This window comes from Sciurus carolinensis, chromosome 10 (assembly GCF_902686445.1).
Source record: "Sciurus carolinensis chromosome 10, mSciCar1.2, whole genome shotgun sequence".
Lineage (NCBI taxonomy): Eukaryota > Metazoa > Chordata > Mammalia > Rodentia > Sciuridae > Sciurus > Sciurus carolinensis.
In genome coordinates this window covers 140,717,307-140,737,927 of record NC_062222.1, presented here as the reverse complement: position 1 = coordinate 140,737,927, position 20,621 = coordinate 140,717,307, and the positions used below count along the sequence as shown (strand labels likewise).

The window sequence follows — 20,621 nt, the reverse complement described above, 5'->3', positions numbered from 1 at the left end:
TTTGTACATGCAAAAAAAAAAAAATCACTTTGCAATGTCATGTAAACTGTTATAACTGATAAACAAATTCAGTAATGTTGCAGGATATAAAATCAACTTATGAAAGTTAGTAGCATTTGTGTACACTGAAAAAGAAACAATCACATTTCCAATAGCATCCAAAAATATTTAGGAACAAATTTAACCCAGCAAGTGAAAGACCTTCATATTGAAAACTATAAAATGTCAATGAAAGAAATTGAAAACAACACAAATAAATGAAAAGACATCCCATGTTCATGGATTGGAAGAATTAACATTGTTTAAATGTCTGTTATCCAAAGCAATCTACAGATTCAATGCAATGCCCTTCAAAATTCCAATGTTATTCTCCTTAGAAATAGAAAAACAACCCTACAACTCACATGAAACCACAAAAGACCAAAACAAACTTGACTGAAAAGAACAAAACTGCAGGTTTCACACTCCCAGATTTCAGAATGTCTTCTGAAGCTATAGTAATCAAACAGCATGATGTCAACACAAAAACAGGCACAGGGGCCGATGGAATAGGAGACCAGAAAAAAAATCAAATTGATTGGTTTTCAACAAAGGTGATAAGAACATACCACAGGGAAATAGATGGTGCCAGGAAAACTAGTTATCCACATGCATAGAAATTAAAATGAACTTTTATGTCAACTCTAATACAAGAACCAATGCAAAATGGTTTGCAGACTTATAAGACTTGAAATTATAAAACAACAAGAAGAAAATGGGGAACATTTCCAAAATTTTGAAGTCAAGGAATTTCACACAAGAATGTGGGTTTGGAGCATCCTTGAAAATCTGGGGTGCGCACGCCTCACTCCCCTAAGATCAGCAGGCCCTGGCCTCAGGCGCACCTCTCCTGCAGTCAGTCAAGGAGTGTGGGTGAAGACGCTCCTCGTTCCAGAGCTGGGATGAGCCTGAGAAGGCCTCCCACGGGAGGACAGAGTGGCCTGTGTGGGGAGTTGGAGAGGACAGGGTCAGGGCCCGCAGGCACCAAGGGAAGCCAAGACACACAGGATGCAAGACGCTGAAATCCTAGCAGGCAGTGTCCCCTAGCAGGGAAGAAGGGTAACCTGGCAACAGCTCGACAGGAAGACCCACAGAAGGCCTGCACAGAGCTGGGGCACTGGACACTGCAGCCACTGAGGCGAAGTGTTCCCCAGGGCAGGCAGTGTGGCCTGGGCAGAGGGGCCCTGGGTGCCTGATCCTGGCCTGTGGTGGCTGCACAGGCAACAGACACGTGTGTAAAGGCGCACAGCTGTGTTCTGAAGGAGACGGCAGCACCTCCCTTATTACCGTATGCACTGGCACTACCTAGAAAGTCACCAGCAGAAGCGAGGAGGCAGCAGAGGCCTGGGGGAGGAAGGGCTGCCTGGCTTCAGACCACCTTGGGCTCTTTGTCTTCCTCGCTGGGGAGCATGACAGACCTGTTCCCCGGCTGCAGGAAATGACCCTGGTAGCCAGAGGCGGTGCTGGTGCACCAGGGACCAGGGGGACTGCAGGCGACAGGAGGCGCTGCACAGGGATGTGAGAGCTCACTCTGTCCCCCTCCCTGGGCAGACAGACCCGGGAGACTGACACTCGGTGACTCAGAGTCAGACCTGCAGCCAGACTGAGCCTGCTCCAGCAGGAGCTATCGCGGCACCTGTGGACACCTGTGGACGTCTGTGAAGGCATGGTCCTGGCCTGGAGGCTCAGGAGACGGACAGGCAGTGACTCGCACTCTCACCCACACTGGGCTCCTGGGTCAGGGACCCTGGAAGCCTTGGTAGGTGTGCCTGCCTTAGCCTCCCAGCATCCTGAGAGCCCGGCACGATGGGGGCTTCACACCAGGGGCAACGACCAGACCTAGGAGGCCCTCTGAGGCCCACGGCCTGGGGGGCAGTGCCACATCCTCAGCGCTGCCTGTCAGGGAAGGCTCCGACCCGTGGTCCTGGAACTCTTCTGCGGGCTCTCCCTCCCAGCTACAGAGGCCGAGGACAGAGCTCCGCCAGCAGCAGGGGGCTGACCCCCACTCCTGAAGCCCCTGCAGACAGCCACGCGGGAGCCCCTGGATCCAGGCCGCCCGCCCTTCCACTGAGTGTGAGGCACTGAGTGTGAGGCACTGAGTGTGAGGCACTGAGTGTGAGGCCTGCACTGGCCACAAACAAATTGCCATCCTGACTCCGTGGAAAAGAGGTCAAGTGGGTGGCCACAGTGAGATGGTGCCTCACAGAGGTCAGGCCGGGTGCTTGGGGGCGTCCGGGCGGATCCTCAGGGAGGCATCTGCGGATACCAGTGGACGAGAAGTCCCTGGGAAGGGCTCTGAGGACCCAGGACAGAGCCTGGCAGGCGCCCTGTGTGGGTGGGACAGTCCCTCAGCACAGGTTCCGCCGGGGGAGAGGTGGGTGGGGCCCTGTTGCCAGAAGCCCCTCCCAGCGGAGAGGTGGATGGAGCTGGGCGTCCAGGAGCCCACTCCCCGGAAGCCATCTGTGAAGGGTCAGGTGCCCAGTAAAAACACACCTGCCATTCCAACACATGCACAACCGCAGCAAGACTGACGGAACGGTAGGCGCTGTAGCTGCAAGAAAGTGCTCCATATTCAATTGTTAGGAGAGTCCTAGTCGGACCCGCCACCCTCCAGGACTGGACTGACCACGCCTGTGCCTGCAGAGGCCCCAGGGCAGCAGGGCGCGCGGGGGTGGAGCTGGTGCAGTCGAGGCCAGAGAGCCAGGCTGAGGCAGACCCGTCGCTACAGCAGAGGCGAGAGGAAGCAAGCCTGAGAGAGCTGGAGCAGGGTCAGCACCGCCACCCCGCGGGAAGAGGAGGAGGCATGGGATGAGGGCAGCGTGGCTCCTGTGGGGCCCCGGAAGGCACGCAGGACGCACTCTGAGAGAGAGGAGAAGGCTGCTGGGCGGAGTGGCCTCCCTCCAGAGGGGGAGGAAGCACTGGTGGAAGGAGCTGGCCCCACGAGCAGAGGGAGGGAGCACTGCGGGACGGGGCGTGGGTGCGCCCTGGGCAGGAGGGAGCGCTGGGTGGAATGCCTCCTTGCTCCAGGACCGGCAGCGGGTCCTGTTCCCCCAGGGTGCAGTGTCCCACCACAGGTCCTCCCTCTACACTCTGGGGAGCTAGAGCAACTAGGGTGCCTCCCCTGTGGCTGCCTGTGCATCTGCCCCGTGGTCACCGTGTGTCCCTCTCCTCAGTGGACATGGTGTCTGCACCGCCCCCTGTGAACTTCAGGTTGAGTGGTTGGACGCACCCGTGGGTTGCGGTCACTGCGGCAGGAGCTCATGTTCCTCCTTCCTGTGCTGTGGGCGTCTGAGGGTGAGGGGACAGGCAGAGGGAAGTCACCTAGGCTTCAGAGGGTGGGAGGGCTGGCTCTGGAGCCCAGGGCTGCCAACCAGAAGTCCTGGTGCAGGGCTGGGTGTTGGAGGCACAGGAGCTGGTGTGGCAGAGGCTGGGCACAGGGAGAGGAGACACCCAGGCACCTGCTCTGGTGAGGGCTAAGGCACCGTGCCAAGGGTGGTGCTGGGAGCCAGGCCTCGCCCACCTCTCTGGACGATGGTAGGCTGGGCAGAGGGAGTCAGAGGCCAAGCCACCACGCTCAGAGGACCGTCTCCCCTGTGCTGAGACAAAGGGTCTGATGTCCAGAGAATTTACCTCCTCAAACCCCAGCTTCCGGAAGGCCCACTGCAGAGCAGTCCCTCGGAGGCTAGTTGTCCTTCTTTCTTGCAAGCCCAGAGCAACAGATTTCAGTTTTCACTCTCCTCCCTCTGAAGTTTTACTCACTGACCAAACACGAAGCCAGTGCTGGGCAGTGTGTGGCAGGATTGCAACCAAAGCCCAGAGACCTTGCTGCCCAGGGATCCCAGGTCCCTCTGGGTCAGGAAGCAGAGTCCTACACCCAGATGAAAGCCTGGGTTACGCAGCGTCCTCCCAGGCTCCGTGGTCAGATGCCGTGCGCTGCGTGTGCCAGGCTGAGTTGACCCCAGGCTGCTGTGGTCAGACAGTCGGGTCTGCAGGTCTACGGTGTGCCGCCTCTCCAGGTGCTGCTCTGGTCAGCCAACAAGGTGTTTGAGGAGCTGACGGACATCGAGAGGCAGTTCCACAAGGCCTTCTACACAGTGCGGGCCTATCTGAATTGTGACCGGTACTCCGTGGGCCTCCTGGACATGACCAAGGAGAAGGTGAGGCCTGGTGTTTTCAGGGGCCCTCCTGGCCAGCCTGACCCAGCTCCAGGATGACTCTCCGCTCTGCTCTCCTCTGCCCAGGAGTTTTTTGACGTGTGGCCTGTGCTGATGGGAGAAGCTCCGCCATACTCAGGCCCACGCACACCCGACGGCCGGGTGAGTGGGGTGTCAGGGCCAGGCCAGCTCCTACCTTGGCTTCCCTGGCTTCAACTCGGGGGAGGCTGTGAGGAGGACCCCTACCCCAGCTGCCCACCTGCCCCAAGGGTGGGGCGGCTTCCCCGAACCTCCACGAGTGGGCAAGTGGGACAGAAGGAAGAGGCTGTAAATCAAGTGTGCAGCACGTTCCCTGACCAGGCACGCAGTGTGCCCTGCTGGGTGCAGCTGCGTGAAAATGAGTGTGTAACGCATGCTTGGGACTTGTGGGGCGTGTGCCTGTCACCTGCCTGTGCTGTCACCTGGAGCTGGGCACGAGCGTCTGGGCAGGGCGTTGGCCCTCTGCCCTCTCAGGGACGGGTCCCGTGGAGGAGCCGCGCCAGGGGCCACACCCTGATGTGTTCTGGTTCTCAGGAAATTGTCTTCTACAAAGTCATTGACTACATCCTCCACGGCAAGGAGGACATCAAGGTCATTCCGTAAGTGCAGGCTCTTCCAGCGGCGTCACCATGGGGCCCTCAGACCAGGTGCCGCCTTTGGGGCAATGGATCCCGGGTTTCTCAGGAGGAGCCAGCGCGGCCCACCTGGCCTGTGGTCCTGCAGCTCGGGGCAGGGAAGCTGCTTGCCTGCTCTGAGATAGTGAGAAGGGAATCGGGGCACTGAGGAGGGAGGTGACCAGCCACCTGGACACTCAGAGTGGGCATCCAGTGGGATCAGGTGAGCCTTGCAGGGGCCCGGAGGTCAGCTTGGGGGTCTCTTTGCTTGGCCGCCCAGTGCTCACAGATGGAGCCCCACCCTCAAGGAGAAGTTCAGTACAGAGCTCAGGCCCCAGCTCCAGCCTAGAGGGACTGGGGAGAGGAGTGCCCTCCTCAACCCTACACAGTGTGGCCAGTGACCCCACGAGCCACAGGCCCGACAAGACCCCACCCCAGACTCCAAACAAGCACCAGGATCAGGGGCCAGGCCTGCATAAGCTGGGCCAGGACTGCAGGACAGGGGACCAACAGAGTCCAGGAGGGTAACTGAAGCCTGGGGTCCCCCGGGGGGAGCAGTTCTTGCAGAGTGTAGAGTCCCCAGCAGGGTGGAGTGGGACAAGCCTCATCCTCTGACCTCCTCCAGTTCTCACCAGGTTCCCACCCCACCCCCACCTCCACCTGAGCTCAGAGAAGGGGGTGACCTGAACACTCACATGCCGTCACACCCCGCAACTCAAATATCTGTCCAGCTGACCCTCTGCTTCTCTCCCCCAGCACACCCCCAGACGATCACTGGGCCCTGGCCAGTGGCCTTCCAACCTATGTGGCAGAAAGTGGCTTTGTGAGTGCTGTGGCCCTGGGCGCAGACCCATGCTCGTGGTGCTGAATGCCTGCACACCTGCCTCCCCACCTCTGCACTTCCCGCCACCCTTCACCTTGCCGCGTTAGAAGTTTGCCTCTCACAATCAAGGCTGGGCTGGTCAGTGCCTTTAGAACCAGTGTGCCTGCAGCCGCTCCAGGTGACACCAATTCTGATCCTTTTTCAGATCTGTAACATCATGAATACCTCCACAGATGAAATGTTCAAGTTTCAGGTATCTGTCTAGTCATTGGTAGGCAGTGTGTGTCTCAGGAAAGAGAGTATTTTAGTTCAGAAGTGATAGACCAATTTAGTTCTTGCTGCTTAAGAAACAACCTCAGTTCCAGTCGCTGATGAGAAGCATGTATTTGTGCTCACAGGTCTGCAGGTGGGCTGGGCTCTGCTGAGGCTCCACTGATCTTGTCTAGGCTCTGGTGGGCTCAGCCAATCCTGCCTGGGCTCAGCTGATCCTGCCTAGGCTTTGCTGATCTTGGCTGGACTCAGCAGATCCTGTCTGTACTCAGCTGATCTTGACTGGGCTCAGCTGATCCTGTCTGTACTCAGCTGATCTTGACTGGGCTCAGCGGATCCTGTCTGTACTCAGCTGATCTTGACTGGGCTCAGTTGGTCCTATGTGAGTTCAGCTGGGCCAGGCTGAGCCCCAGCATCATTTGCTTGCTCTTCATGTCATCATAGGGGACCACGGGCAGGGCCGGCTCTTTCTGAGGAGGTCACATGGACTGATGGGAACAGGCTTTGTCTCTAAATGCCTCCTGGAAGAATGGGCCCACTCTCCCTAGTCCATCATCCAGGCCCAGTCTCCTTGGGATGGCAGACAGGACCAGTGACACAATACACAGGGCCCAGTATAAACTGGAAGTGTGAGGCCCGTGTTGAGCAGTCGTGGAGAGCGTTGAGAGCAGCGCCGCTTGGGGTCTTCTCAGAGGGACTTCTTGGGCCTGCCACCCTCTTTAGCCAGCTCTGGTGGGAAAACTTGCTCCTCTAGTTGGAAAGATCATGACACGAAGACTGTGGAACCAAGTTCCCAGACAAGCCCAGGGAAGAGACAGGAACTCGCCCAGGCTCCACACCTGAGAGCAGCCAAATGAGGCGCTCCCTGGGCAACACACCTGGCCGGGGCCAGACCCAAGGCTGCCCTCAGCTCTTTCTGCCCCCGCAGGAGGGGCCCCTGGACGACTCTGGGTGGGTCATCAAGAATGTGCTCTCCATGCCCATCGTCAACAAGAAGGAGGAGATCGTGGGGGTGGCGACCTTCTACAACAGGAAAGACGGGAAGCCCTTTGACGAGCAGGATGAAGTTCTCATGGAGGTAAAGCGGCAGAGGGGCCGTGCGTGACGGCATGGGGTGCCAGCAAGTGGGGTGCCTCCACTGCTTTCAGCCTCTCCCCAGCACGAGGTCAGGGAGAGTGGGGATGAGGCCACATCCCTGCAGGCCCCACTGGAAGGCTCTGGGCACCTGCCCACTGAATGACCAGCAGAACTCATCAGGGAGCACGGGGAAGTGGGTGACCCTGCAGTTCTGTCTCCAGTCCCTGACGCAGTTCCTGGGCTGGTCAGTGCTGAACACAGACACCTATGACAAGATGAACAAGCTGGAGAACCGCAAAGACATCGCCCAGGACATGGTTCTGTACCACGTGAGATGCGACAAGGATGAAATCCAGATGATCCTGGTACCACACCTTGCACTCCACAGTCCTCTGTGGGGGAGGCAGGGAGCCCAGGGGAAGACACACCCCTGGGTCCCCACCCCAGGTCCCTGGCGCCCGTACCCTGCCTGCCCAGCCCCGGGACTTCCCAGTGCCTCAGGTTCGAATGTGGATGAGTGTGCCCAATGTCTGCCTGCCCATCATGAGAGGCTCCACCTGTTATCCATGCAGAGTGCTGAGATCAGTGAGAGATGCAGGAAAGTGAGCCGCGCACACACACGTGCATACTCACATACTCATGCAAGCACTCACATCCACGCACGTGCACAGTCACACTGGGGCCTTCAGGTACCTGCTCACTCCCATGAGGGTGCCTGTCTATCTGGAATCAAGGGTACCCTGGCCCAAGGAGACAGCTGCCCATCAGTCCTCAGAGTCCCTTTGTCCAACGTGCTTACATGTGAAGGTGATGGTCACTCTCTCACTCAAGGCTGAGGGCAGTGCCGTCTCTGTCCCATGACCTGCCTGTTGCTCCTTTTAGCCAACGAGGGAACGCCTGGGGAAGGAGCCCACTGACTGTGAGGAGGACGAACTGGGGAAGATCTTGGTGAGAACCTGCATCTGTTCCTCAGTGGACGCTGGGCACTCCTGCCCACAGGAGGGGAGTTCCCCTGGGACGGGGGGCCATCTCGAGATGTTGGTCGTCTGTGTGGGCCTGTGTTTGAGTGCACCTGCACTCCTCAGCAGACATGCGTCTACAGGACCCTGGCTCTGAGTCTTTCCTGGCCAGTGTTTTGAGTTCCTGTCCAGCTGGAACTGACTTGACATCTGCACTGCCAACCGCATTTGTATGCCCTCCTGTCTTCTCTGTGCTTCCAGAACTGTCCACATTTTAGTATCTGCAGGCATGACTTGGAACAAGTGTCCATCTCTGCTGCCCCTAGAGCAGGGCCAGCTGCCTGCAAACCCCACTGTGCAAGCACACACAGGACACACACACACATGCTTGTGTGTCTCCCAGAGAACACCACAGATCACCTAGTGGTCTGTGACACCTCCATTTCTGCCACCTGTGTGACTTAGCAGTCATCTGGGTTGTTCGTCCCACTGTGTGGCCTCAGAGAATGTGATCATGGGACGAGTTATGACAGTCCCAGTGTCTATGTCACCTGTGCTGTGTGCATGTGCTGCCATGTAAGTCAGCACATATGTGCATGTGTCCAGCTGCCTTTGTCCATGTGTGCCTACCTTTCCCTGCATGGATCTGTTTTTGCTAGTTTGCTTCCCTGACATCATTACAGACAGTAGTAATGGGTGGGAGGAGAGGGAGGATGGGCTGAGCTGGGGGGATGGGATGTCCCAGGCCATGGGCTGCAGATCTCACCAGAGGTGTCAAGGGCATCTGGTGGGAGAGGGGGTTCAGGGAGGAGGAAGGGTGCAGAGCAAGTGGGGCTGGAGGGCCTGCCTCAGACCTCATCGCTCCTGCAGAAGGAAGAGCTTCCAGGACCCACCAAGTTCGACATCTATGAGTTTCATTTCTCTGACCTGGAGTGCACAGAGCTGGAGCTGGTCAAGTGTGGCGTCCAGATGTACTACGAGCTGGGCGTGGTGCGCAAGTTCCAGATCCCCCAGGAGGTGGGAGCATGTTGAGGGCCTGACCCCAGGGAGAGGGCATGGGTGAGGGCCTGACCCCAGGAGGAGGAGGGCATGGGTGAGGGTGCTGATCCCAGGAGGAGGAGGGCATGGGTGAGGGTGCTGATCCCAGGAGGAGGAGGGCATGGGTGAGGGTGCTGATCCCAGGAGGAGGAGGGCATGGGTGAGGGTGCTGATCCCAGGAGGAGGGCATGGGTGAGGGCCTGACCCCAGGAGGAGGAGGGCATGGGTGAGGGTGCTGATCCCAGGAGGAGGAGGGCATGGTGAGGGTCCCTGATCCCCAGGAGGTAGGAGCATGGTGAGGGTGCTGATCCCAGGAGGAGGAGGGCATGGGTGAGGGTGCTGATCCCAGGAGGAGGAGGGCATGGGTGAGGGTGCTGATCCCAGGAGGAGGAGGGCATGGGTGAGGGTGCTGATCCCAGGAGGAGGAGGGCATGGTGAGGGTGCTGATCCCAGGAGGTAGGAGCATGGTGAGGGTCCCTGATCCCCAGGAGGAGGGCATGGGTGAGGGTACTGATCCCCAGGAGGTAGGAGCATGGTGAGGGTCCCTGATCCCCAGGAGGAGGAGGGCATGGGTGAGGGTGCTGATCCCAGGAGGAGGAGGGCATGGGTGAGGGTGCTGATCCCAGGAGGAGGAGGGCATGGTGAGGGCCTGATCCCAGGAGGAGGAGGGCATGGGTGAGGGTGCTGATCCCAGGAGGTAGGAGCATGGTGAGGGTCCCTGATCCCCAGGAGGAGGAGGGCATGGGTGAGGGCCTGATGCCCAGGAGGAGGAGGGCATGGTGAGGGTACTGATCCCAGGAGGAGGAGGGCATGGGTGAGGGCCTGATGCCCAGGAGGAGGAGGGCATGGGTGAGGGTGCTGATCCCAGGAGGAGGAGGGCATGGGTGAGGGTCCCTGATCCCCAGGAGGAGGGCATGGGTGAGGGTGCTGATCCCCAGGAGGTAGGAGCATGGTGAGGGTCCCTGATCCCCAGGAGGAGGGCATGGGTGAGGGTGCTGATCCCCAGGAGGTAGGAGCATGGTGAGGGTCCCTGATCCCCAGGAGGAGGGCATGGTGAGGGTGCTGATCCCCAGGAGGTAGGAGCATGGTGAGGGTCCCTGATCCCCAGGAGGAGGGCATGGGTGAGGGTGCTGATCCCCAGGAGGTAGGAGTATGGTGAGGGTCCCTGATCCCCAGGAGGAGGGCGTGGGTGAGGGCCTGACCCCAAGAGGAGGAGGGCATGGGTGAGGGTCCTGATCCCCAGGAGGAGGAGGGCATGGGTGAGGGTACTGATCCCCTGGGAGGTAGGTGGGCATGGGTGAGGGTCCCTGATCCCCTGGGGGTTAGGTGGGCATGGGTGAGGGTCTCTGATCCCGGAAGGTAAAGAAGCATGTTTGAGGGTACTGATCCCCTGGGAGGTGGGAGGAGCATGGTTGAGAGTCCCAATCCCCAGGAATTAGAGAGGCATGGTTTAGGGTCCTGATCCCCTGCGAGGCATGTTTGAGGGTCCCTGATCCCAGGAGGTGAGAGAGCATGCTTGAGAGTCCCAGAAATACCAGGAGGTGGTAAAAAGGGTGGGGCTCCCAGACCTTCAGAAGGTGAGAGGTTGTGGTGATGGGTGTCCCAAGGTGTTTTGGGGACAAGCATCTTACTCACAGAATTTAAAAAATACATGAAGTATGCCTAGAAAAGATGACAGAATGGATGAACAAAAGGTGGATTGATGGAGAAACGATGTAGAGTTGAAGGATGTGTGGATCAGGGTGGAAGGAGAGATGTGTAGAAGGACAAATGAACAGACAGATAGACAGATTAAAGGAGGTACACATGGGTAAATAAATGTGTGGGTGAGTGGGTCGATGAAGGATAGCCCATGGAACAAGTAGGTGAGTGGGTGGATGAGGACAGAGCAGTGGAAAGTAGGTGAGTGTCTGGATGGGGACAGACCAGTGGACAACTAGGAGAGTGTGTGGATGAGGATAGAGGAGTGGACTAGTAGGAGAGTGTGTGGATGAGGACAGAGCAGTGGACTAGTAGGAGAGTGTGTGGATGAGGACAGAGCAGTGGACTAGTAGGAGAGTGTGTGGATGAGGACAGAGCAGTGGACAACTAGGAGAGTGTGTGGATGAGGACAGAGCAGTGGACTAGTAGGAGAGTGTGTGGATGAGGACAGAGCAGTGGACTAGTAGGTGAGTGTGTGGATGAGGACAGAGCAGTGGACTAGTAGGAGAGTGTGTGGATGAGGACAGAGCAGTGGACAACTAGGAGAGTGTGTGGATGAGGACAGAGCAGTGGACTAGTAGGAGAGTGTGTGGATGAGGACAGAGCAGTGGACTAGTAGGAGAGTGTGTGGATGAGGACAGAGCAGTGGACTAGTAGGAGAGTGTGTGGATGAGGACAGATCAGTGGACTAGTAGGAGAGTGTGTGGATGAGGACAGAGCAGTGGAATAGTAGGAGAGTGTGTGGATGAGGACAGAGCAGTGGACTAGTAGGAGAGTGTGTGGATGAGGACAGAGCAGTGGAACAGTAGGAGAGTGTGTGGATGAGGACAGAGCAGTGGACTAGTAGGAGAGTGTGTGGATGAGGACAGAGCAGTGGAACAGTAGGAGAGTGTGTGGATGAGGACAGAGCAGTGGACTAGTAGGAGAGTGTGTGGATGTTTATGGACGTAGAAGTCCGAGTGGATGTTTGTGGACGTAGATGTCCGAGTGGATGTTTGTGGACGTAGATGTCCGAGTGGATGTTTGTGGACGTAGATGTCCGAGTGGATGTTTGTGGGCGTAGATGTCCGAGTGGATGTTTATGGACGTAGAAGTCCGAGTGGATGTTTGTGGACGTAGATGTCCGAGTGGATGTTTGTGGGCGTAGATGTCCGAGTGGATGTTTGTGGACGTAGATGTCCGAGAGGATGTTTGTGGACGTAGATGTCCGAGAGGATGTTTGTGGACGTAGATGTCCGAGAGGATGTTTGTGGACGTAGATGTCCGAGTGGATGTTTGTGGACGTAGATGTCCGAGAGGATGTTTGTGGACGTAGATGTCCGAGAGGATGTTTGTGGACGTAGATGTCCGAGAGGATGTTTGTGGACGTAGATGTCCGAGTGGATGTTTGTGGACGTAGATGTCCGAGTGGATGTTTGTGGACGTAGATGTCCGAGAGGATGTTTGTGGACGTAGATGTCCGAGTGGATGTTTGTGGACGTAGATGTCCGAGAGGATGTTTGTGGACGTAGATGTCCGAGAGGATGTTTGTGGACGTAGATGTCCGAGTGGATGTTTGTGGACGTAGATGTCTGAGTGGATGTTTGTGGACGTAGATGTCCGAGTGGATGTTTGTGGACGTAGATGTCCGAGTGGATGTTTATGGACGTAGATGTCTGAGAGGATGTTTATGGACGTAGATGTCCAGTGGTTGGGGCCGGATGCCTGATCTTTGATTTGGGATGGTTGGTAGATGAATGGTGTTTGGAACGGTAGGTGGACACATTTGTGATGGGTTGATGGACTGAACATTTGACCAGTAACATTTCCAGGGAATTTTTTCATTTGGCGCTTCACTAGGCAATAACTGGTTTGCGTGAGGTTCAGGGAATGGAAGCAGTGCCTCAACCAAGGAGAAAGTTACCAGAGTCCCACGGGGTCACCTGGGAACGATGTGGCTCTCAGCCCTGGACCCGCGCCTGTGCTCCCACCTGCGGGCTCCTCCTCAGTCCTGTCCTCAGCTCCACAGCTCCGTCCCAGCCCAGAGGGTGTCAGGCACCTTTCCTCATGCCCCTCAGAGAACAGAGTGGCTGCCGGCTGTTTTGGAGTGAACCTTAGTAAATACTAAGGGAAAACACAAAAGGATTTATAGAAAATGCAAACAGAATGAAAATACTTCCAAATAATTGTCTACCCTAAATATCACCATGGAAGCCAGAGGCTCCGCTGACCCATATTCTCTTGCCCCTGGTTGACTCCCTGCAACGTTCCCCCACCCTTTTGTCCACAGGCCACACATCTGGCCCATTCAAATATCCAGGCCTAACACGGATTCTCAGAGTCTCCCAGGGCCTCCTTCCCACTTTGGGGCTGACCCATAGGCCAAGGCCCCAATTCCAATGGCAGGAGCCACTCTTAACTCTTCCCTTCTGGCTCAGGCTTCCTGTCAGCCCTGCAGGGTGAACCCAAGGTCACTGCCGACCCAGGAAAGGCAGGCAAGGGCCACTGGGAACAAGTGGGATGGGAGGCTCAGGGGAGCAGCCATCCCATGCCAGGCGTGGGCGACTCCCCGCTGATCACAGAGCCTGCGCGTCCTCTGCCCCAGGTCCTGGTGCGGTTCCTGTTCTCTGTCAGCAAAGCCTACCGGAGAGTCACCTACCACAACTGGCGCCACGGCTTCAACGTGGCCCAGACCATGTTCACGCTACTCATGGTGTGTGGATAGGGCAGGGTGGGCAGGGCACCCACCACCACCTCCCACCTGCCTGGTGTGCCTGGGGTGGAGTCAGACCTGGGTGGGGAGGGCCGGGGGAGGGGCAGCCCAGACCCTCCCGCCAGTGCTTGCCCAGGTGGGTCATGGTGGAGGACCCCTGGGCTGGGCAAGAGAGCAGGATGGGGCCCAGCCACGAGTACCCCTGCCCTGGCCTGGCTGGAGCACGGAGCTGGGCAGCAGCAGGACCCAGGCCTGGGCCTGCCCCGACAGACCGGCAAGCTGAAGATCTACTACACAGACCTGGAGGCCCTCGCCATGGTCACGGCAGGCCTGTGCCACGACATCGACCACCGAGGCACCAACAACCTGTACCAGATGAAGTAGGCGCCGGGCATGCCTCCCTCGGGGCATCTGCACAGCCGGCCTGGCCCACTGCCCTTCTGACTGCTTGTGTTTTGAACAGATCCCAGAATCCCCTAGCCAAGCTCCATGGCTCCTCCATCTTGGAGCGGCACCACCTGGAGTTTGGGAAGTTCCTGCTGGCAGAGGAGGTTGGCCCCTCACTGGCTCCTGGGAACTGCAGGGCTTGGGTGGGCCAGGGTGGGTTTGGCAGCAAGAGACCTGTGGCCATGTGAGCAGCCAGGACAGGTTCTCAGATGGTGTCCAGGGGGCAGGCCCAGCACAGCGGGGTGTGCCAGGGAAGCCGACCCAGGCTTCTCCCTGCACAGCGAGGTGCGAGGCCTGCTGGGTTCAGAGCCTACAGCCACGGCAGAAGCTGCCTTGGAGGGTGGACTCAGGGAGGGCAGGGGGCTGTCTTCCCAAGGAGCAGGAGCAGAGGCAAGCCTGATGCAGGACCCAGGAGCCTGGGGCAGAGGAGGCGCCCAGGACGAGAGCCACAGCCAAGGGCCCTGCCCCACACCTGACCGCGGCCCTGCACCAACTGATGCCCACAGAGCCTGAACATCTACCAGAACCTGAATCGGCGGCAGCACGAGCATGTGACCCACCTCATGGACATCGCCATCATCGCCACCGACCTGGCCCTCTACTTCAAGTGCGCGCCAGGAGGTGGGGGCGGGAGTGCGCCTGTGGGACTGGCCACCACCTTCCCCCTCCTTCCCACATCCAGGAAGAGGACCATGTTCCAGAAGATCGTGGATGAGTCCAAGAACTATGCAGACAAGAAGAGCTGGGTGGAGTACCTGTCTCTGGAGACCACGCGGAAGGAGATAGTCATGTGAGCCCACTCCATCCTGCAGACCTGGGAGAGGAGCCCCGAGGGACAGCTAGGGTCAGATGGACGAGTCCTGGGCTGTGGCCGCTAGCAGTCCTCTCTTCACCCTCAGCTCCCTTCCTCCACCTTGAGACGGTGCCCCAGGACAGGCGCTTGCCCCAGGCCTGTCTCAGGGAGCCGAGGGCACCAGCGAGAACTCATGGCTCTGCTCTGTCTGCCGGCAGGGCCATGATGATGACTGCCTGTGACCTGTCTGCCATTACCAAGCCCTGGGAGGTCCAGAGCAAGGTCAGGCCTGGCTGGCCAGACCCAGTCACCCTTCCAGGGCCTCCTGGGTCTGCATTTGGGGAGCTCAGAGGGGAGCAGCCATGCTGAGGGCAGCCATGGGGTCTGCCCATGTGCGGAGCGGGGCACCTAATGACTAAACCGGCCCAGTGGAGCCTGAGAGCTCCAGGTGCTCCAGTGCAACGCCACCATGTGGCCTTTGAGGGGCCCAGGCTGGGGTGCGGCCATAGGTCAGGACCCCTGAGCACGCAGAACCAAGGGCACTGCCTCTGTGTGCTGCCAGGTTGCTCTGCTGGTGGCCGCTGAGTTCTGGGAACAAGGGGACTTGGAAAGGACAGTCTTGGATCAGCAGCCCATTGTGAGTGTTGCTTCCAGAAGCTTCTGCCCTGTCGGAGAGTGGACCCTCCGTGGTGCGGGGGACCTGGGGGCTCTGAGGTCTTCACCTCCTGTGTGTGGTCATGTTATGTGAGAGTAGATAGCTTCTCCTCTGGTGAGATGGCATGCAGGGCCTGGTGATGCCCACCCAGAGGTGAGGGTCTCCTGACCAGGAGCCACGAGTACAAGTCGTACAAGTGGCTCCCGGATATTCCCCAGGCAGGCAGGACAGCTGCAGGGACAGTGCAGGGCAGGAAAAGCAGGGGTGGGAGTCCAGGGCAAGACCGGCATCCATGCAAGATGGACACACTGCTAGTACAGGACGGCACCTGGCCACGCTGCTCCAGCCTCTTGGCACAAGGTGGGAGAAGGGTCTCCAACCAGGCAAATGATTGTGCCACAGGTTGCATGCTAGGTACAGGTTCCACAGCTCATCTGGGGCCTGGGCAGCTCAGTGACTGGCCAGCAACTGCAACCTGAGGTCAACACTGGGGACAGTGCCCTGTGAACAGAAGACCCTTGGTTGAGGCAGCTGTGGCCCACTTAAGGGGCAGAGGCTCAGGAGTGGGTAGGGGCAGCCTGGGCAGCTGACAAAGAGGCTCTCTGCTTCCAGGCCAGCTCTGGCACTGAGCTTGGCCCTGTGGCTGCATCTTTGCCCCTGTGCTCTGCTCGTTCTGTCTTGTGTGTTCATTGGAACTACAGGGTAGGGCTGGCTGGGCCTGAGCAGAGGGCGCTGGGCCAGCTGTCTTTGCTTCCTCCACAAGCCCATGATGGACAGGAACAAGGCGGACGAGCTCCCCAAGCTGCAGGTTGGCTTCATCGACTTCGTGTGCACGTTTGTGTACAAGGTGCGAAGCCCAAGGAGACGGTGATGGGTGTTGGCGGAAGAGTAGCCAGGAGCTGGCAGGGGTGTGGGTGGGGCTCACAGCGACCTGGAAGCAGGAGGAATGCTTGTGCAGAGTCCACCCCGTCTGAGATGGTGGCACCTCCATCCCAGCCTCGCCCCACCTGCTCAGCCATGGCTTGTCCTCTCGCCTGCCCTGGAGATGAAATCTGCCACCCACCATCCTTAGGAGCACCAAGAGTGCCCCTTGCCCCACAAGGTCTCTCCTCCAGGTCCTTGCTCAGTGGGGCCCTCCGACAAGATGGCCGGCACTCTGTCTTCTGGGCAATGCTACAAGTGGCCTACGGGTTCCTTTGGTGGGTGTTGTGAGCCCTCCAGAGTGGGCCTGGGTCTGCCCATCCCTGCTGGTGTGCCCAGCCCACATGACCTGCAGAACATGGGAATACAGCTACGCCCTGCCCACTGGACACGGACCCAGGGTCCTGCTGAGTCTGAGTTCTGCTGGTTGGGCCTCTGAGGACACAACGAAGGGGCTGGGTGGGCACTAACCAGGGTGGGGTTGATTTCAGGGCCTCATGCAACATCCCACCCCGCTAAGGAGGGTGCTATCTGGCCTTAGGTGAAGTCAGCCCTAACTGGTGACTTAGGCAGGACCAACGTGGACATGCACTTCTGAACTGGCCACAGGCCACGGCCCAGCAAGGGTGACTCCTCTACCTTTCTCAGCTCCATCCACAGGGGCTGGCCAGAGAGACAAGCACCCCAGCCCTCCAGGAGCAGAGGGGACGGACACATGTTTGTTTTCTCCAGGAGTTCTCCCGTTTCCATGAAGAGATCCTGCCCATGTTTGACCGACTTCAGAACAACAGGAAGGAGTGGAAAGCACTGGCTGACGAGCACGAGGCCAAAGTGAAGGCCCTGGAGGAGGAGAAGCAGCAGGAGGAGAGTGTGGCAGTCAAGAAAGGTCTGGACCCTGCCACCTGGGATGGGCATTAGGCAGTCCCTGCCAAAGCTTGGCAGAAGCCCAACAGCAGTTGGGCTGAGGGAGAGGCAGAGTGCATGCCCAGGCCTCTGGTGGTGCTGGTCACCGCCTGGAGGGACCCGTGCAGTCGGCAGGCCCAGGGGAGTCTCACTGCTCCTAGCTGAGCTCAGGTGCTCCCTAATAACCACACTGCTGCCCTCACAAAGGGAGGCAGGCTCGCTGGACTCCTAGCAGCTCCCTTCCACCACCAAGGAGTCCATTCCAAAGTAGCTCGTGAGCTCCACCCACATGTCCATGCCACCCTCAGAAACCACAGCAAAACTGAAAGATAGTTGCCCAGGAGTTAGTCCTCCAGTGTCGAGTCCTTGTTTATCTGGCCCTGTCACAGGCCTGCCCCAGTGAACAAGTCAGTGCACCCCAGACCAGAGCCCAGTGTGTTCCCTGGCTCTGAGCTTGGCTCCCTTAGCCTGGGTCTTGTTGTCCCCTGTGCACGGTGCCATGGGGTAGACCAGCATGAAGAAGGTGGTTCAGAGTGGTGGGAGGTCAGGACTGAGAGCAATCGGGGCATGGCGTCGAGGGGGAAGCACCGACAGCTCAGCTCCAGTTCATCAGCTTGGGCTGGCCAGACCTGCACTCCCCTCCCACAGGGAAAGGGCACACGAAGCAGAGGCTCCCCACTCACCCTGTCTTCTCTCACAGTGGGCACAGAAATCTGCAATGGCGACCCGGCACCCAAGTCTTCTACCTGCTGTATCCTGTGAGCCCTGGTCCAGCAGCTGGCTCCCTCCAGCCCCTCACCCACTGGAACGTGGGCTCCACCTCTTGCACTTTGGAGTAAAAAGTTAGGAAGCCAAGAAAATGACTGAAGACAGTTTGGGATATTTGAATCTTTATAAGATTATTTTTTTTTATAAACTAAAGCCAACTCTGAGTAATTTATTAGCGTATAGCCTACATCACTCACCTATTTTCTGAATACAGTTCCCACAGGAAGATCTTTGAAATGGGCCTGTGAATTGTCTGAAATTGCTGAGTGGGGACATTCAGAACTGCACATGTGTGTATACAGGTGTGTAGCACCCACCTGTCTCACCTGCTTCAGCAAGAACATACCCCAGAATTCAGAATGAAGTAGAGATCAACTTGTCTATTTTCATACTATAGTTACTGTGGAGGGCACAGTGCTTGACCCAGCAGAAGGCTCTGCCAGCAAGCACAAGGCCAGGACCAGAGTGCAGTTGGATGGCAGTGTCTGTAATGAGCATGGGGGTGGACTTGAAGCCAAGCTTTTACTTGCCCAGACCCTGCACCAGAAGTCTATCCGTAAGGAGCAACTGTCCCCTCTCCTGACTTAACACTGGTAGACTAGAAGAAGGGCAAAGGCAGAAAGTCCAATGGGGCTCACCTTTGGAATAGGCATCACCTGGTGGAGAACAAGGGTTTCCAACTACAGTGAGCACCAGAGCGCTCCCACTGGATGGCACTCTGCAGGATAGCTGTCACTCCTCGGAGGGAGGGGCACCCAGAAGAGCCAAGTGCCTCGCTGAGCAGGGAGCCAGTTTTTAATCTCATCTCCATGACCCCTGGTGACAACCTCAGACAGGAGCCTGAGACAGCAACCACTGGAGACCCAGGTGCTGGAATAACACTGCTCAGGGTGAAAGCGGCGGGGGGGGGGGGCCTCATTCACTCACAAAACCCAAATACAAGCTTCTGAAATGTTTGTAAGTTATTTCTGTACATTTACAGAAATAACTTTACAAAAACTGAGGCTTTACATCTAGGGATTGGCTCCCGACACACAGGTGGGAAGCAGCAACATAACCATCCCACTCCAACTCACAGCTGCAGTGGCCAGGAGTCCTGTCTAGGAGGTTAGGGATAGCCCAACCTAACAGCCTTCAGGAGGCCACCTCCCTGGGCTTCTGACTCAAGGTTGCCCTGGCCACCTCAAAATACAGGAGAGGACTGCGAGCTGGGGACAGAAGACCCAGCTTCCAACTTAAAAGTTGCACCAGCCACCCACTTAACCTCCAATTCCTCCTCTACCTGTCCAGAGGCCTGGGCTGCTGGCAGAAGCAGGTAAGAGCCCAGAGCAGCTCTAGGGGCTGCTTCATCAGGATGGACTGCTTGGATCACCCCTGGACACTCCAGACAACAGCATCCATTTCTCTGTTTTGCTCTGTGTGTGAGCTGCATTTTGGGTCTGTGATGGGTAGTGCTGATTGATCTCTCTGAAATCCCCTGGAAGTGCCCCACCCTGAGAAAACACAATTGCTGGGCAGAGTCCAGGAGACCGACCAGCTGAGCAGTGATGAGAAGGAGCCAGGCATCACACAGGGAGAAGCTTTATTCATCTGCTGGCTGGGGAGAGGCAGGCTCGGTGCCTCACTTCAATATGCTGTCATCTTGGGCTGAAAGGTCAGAAAACACACTCTCAGGTCACTCACGAGGCCCCCTCAACAGTTCAGGTTTTAATCCAGAATCCAACTCGAGGAATCCCACTGCACGAAAATGGCTCCTGGGTCTCCCCTCCCTTCGGCCTGACTCAACCTAGTGGGGTTAACAAGCTGGGGCCCGCGCACCCCCACCCTCCAGGGCTGCTCCCTGCAGGGCAGTCGCTGCACTGGGCAGGCCGGGGCGGCAGCGCTTCCCTCCACCGAAATGGGGTGGGCAGCCTAAGACTCGCTCCTACCTTCTGCCCGTTCTCTCTCAATCCGCTTCAGCTCATCCTGCTTCTTCTTCTCCTCCGCGGCGACCCTCCTCTCCTCTTCCGCCCGAGGTTTTAAGTAGCCTGGGGGGGGGGGGCGTCAATTAACTTCCTCCCTGAAAACGCTGCGTGAAGGGACTGGGCAGCTGTAGCCCCGGCCCTCCGCCCGCCCGCCGGGCACTCACTGTAGCGCTTGGCTCCGTAGGCCACGCCGAGGACCAGGGCGGAGTAGCGGCCGAGCTGCGGGGCAGGGGACAGGCGTCAGCGCGCGGCGGGGTCGCGGCACGCAGGGTCGGGTCGAAGGAGGGCGGGGACGCGGGGGTCGCATCCTGCGGGTGGGGGACGAAGGAGGGCGGGGACGCGGGGGTCGCAGCCTGCGGGTGGGGGACGAAGGAAGGCGGGGACGCGGGGGTCGCAGCCTGCAGGGTCGGGGAGGGCGGGGGTCGCAGCCTGCAGGGTCTGGGGGTGAGCGTCGCGGGGCAGGGGTCGGGGTCGCAGCCTGTATAACCGCGCTGCTGCCACGAAGCCGGGTTCACCTTGATGAGCGGAGAGACCTGCACCGGCGGCACCATCTTGTCCCTGACCTTGAACCGGAAGCGGAAACGAGGCGGAGGCGAACTCCGCAGGGGCCCGGAAGGCCGCGGGAGGGCCGGAGTGCAGCCCGAGCGGTGGAGCTGGCGCCCTCTGCCGGCTGGAGGGGGCAGAGCGCCCTCGCTCGGCGGGTGACGTCACGGACGCGCACGTGCGCAAGGGGAGGCTGCGCGCGGCCGGGAGGGAAGGGTGCG

At 58.4% G+C, this 20,621-nt stretch overlaps 2 protein-coding genes and 2 long non-coding RNA genes across 7 annotated transcripts in view; 1 reads left to right on the top strand and 3 right to left on the bottom strand.

Moving 5' to 3' along the window:
- Positions 1–17,999, top strand: part of Pde6b (phosphodiesterase 6B) — a 43,112-nt gene extending 25,113 nt beyond the window's left edge. The window contains exons 4-22 of the mRNA XM_047566586.1: positions 4,056–4,196; positions 4,281–4,355; positions 4,767–4,831; positions 5,603–5,669; positions 5,875–5,922; positions 6,868–7,017; positions 7,238–7,381; positions 7,899–7,964; positions 8,846–8,992; positions 13,299–13,406; positions 13,677–13,786; positions 13,870–13,957; positions 14,360–14,460; positions 14,536–14,643; positions 14,865–14,928; positions 15,209–15,283; positions 16,065–16,148; positions 16,955–17,108; positions 17,826–17,999. Coding sequence (XP_047422542.1) covers positions 4,056–4,196; positions 4,281–4,355; positions 4,767–4,831; positions 5,603–5,669; positions 5,875–5,922; positions 6,868–7,017; positions 7,238–7,381; positions 7,899–7,964; positions 8,846–8,992; positions 13,299–13,406; positions 13,677–13,786; positions 13,870–13,957; positions 14,360–14,460; positions 14,536–14,643; positions 14,865–14,928; positions 15,209–15,283; positions 16,065–16,148; positions 16,955–17,108; positions 17,826–17,887 — 1,857 coding nt within the window. The 3' untranslated portion in view covers positions 17,888–17,999. The remainder of the gene's footprint in view (positions 1–4,055; positions 4,197–4,280; positions 4,356–4,766; positions 4,832–5,602; positions 5,670–5,874; positions 5,923–6,867; positions 7,018–7,237; positions 7,382–7,898; positions 7,965–8,845; positions 8,993–13,298; positions 13,407–13,676; positions 13,787–13,869; positions 13,958–14,359; positions 14,461–14,535; positions 14,644–14,864; positions 14,929–15,208; positions 15,284–16,064; positions 16,149–16,954; positions 17,109–17,825) is intronic.
- LOC124994531 (uncharacterized) lies at positions 299–9,357 on the bottom strand. 4 transcript variants are annotated; one of them, XR_007110513.1, is made up of 4 exons: positions 8,903–9,357; positions 3,670–7,913; positions 2,533–3,327; positions 299–980 (listed from the first exon to the last, which is right to left on the bottom strand). It is a non-coding gene; the product is annotated as an uncharacterized LOC124994531 (long non-coding RNA). The 4 variants fall into 4 exon arrangements; XR_007110514.1 differs by having other exon boundaries at positions 3,269–3,327; XR_007110512.1 differs by having other exon boundaries at positions 2,533–5,647; positions 5,764–7,913.
- On the bottom strand, positions 11,586–17,939 carry LOC124994532 (uncharacterized). The gene is made up of 4 exons (XR_007110515.1): positions 17,809–17,939; positions 16,862–17,062; positions 14,414–16,232; positions 11,586–12,817 (listed from the first exon to the last, which is right to left on the bottom strand). It is a non-coding gene; the product is annotated as an uncharacterized LOC124994532 (long non-coding RNA).
- A 1,459-nt stretch (positions 18,000–19,458) lies between the features above and the next one.
- On the bottom strand, positions 19,459–20,477 carry Atp5me (ATP synthase membrane subunit e). The gene is made up of 4 exons (XM_047566587.1): positions 20,373–20,477; positions 20,022–20,076; positions 19,822–19,920; positions 19,459–19,540 (listed from the first exon to the last, which is right to left on the bottom strand). The coding sequence occupies exons 1-4, from the start codon at positions 20,406–20,408 to the stop codon at positions 19,515–19,517; spliced, it is 216 nt and encodes a 71-aa protein (XP_047422543.1). The 5' UTR covers positions 20,409–20,477; the 3' UTR covers positions 19,459–19,514.
- Between the last annotated feature and the right edge of the window lie 144 nt (positions 20,478–20,621).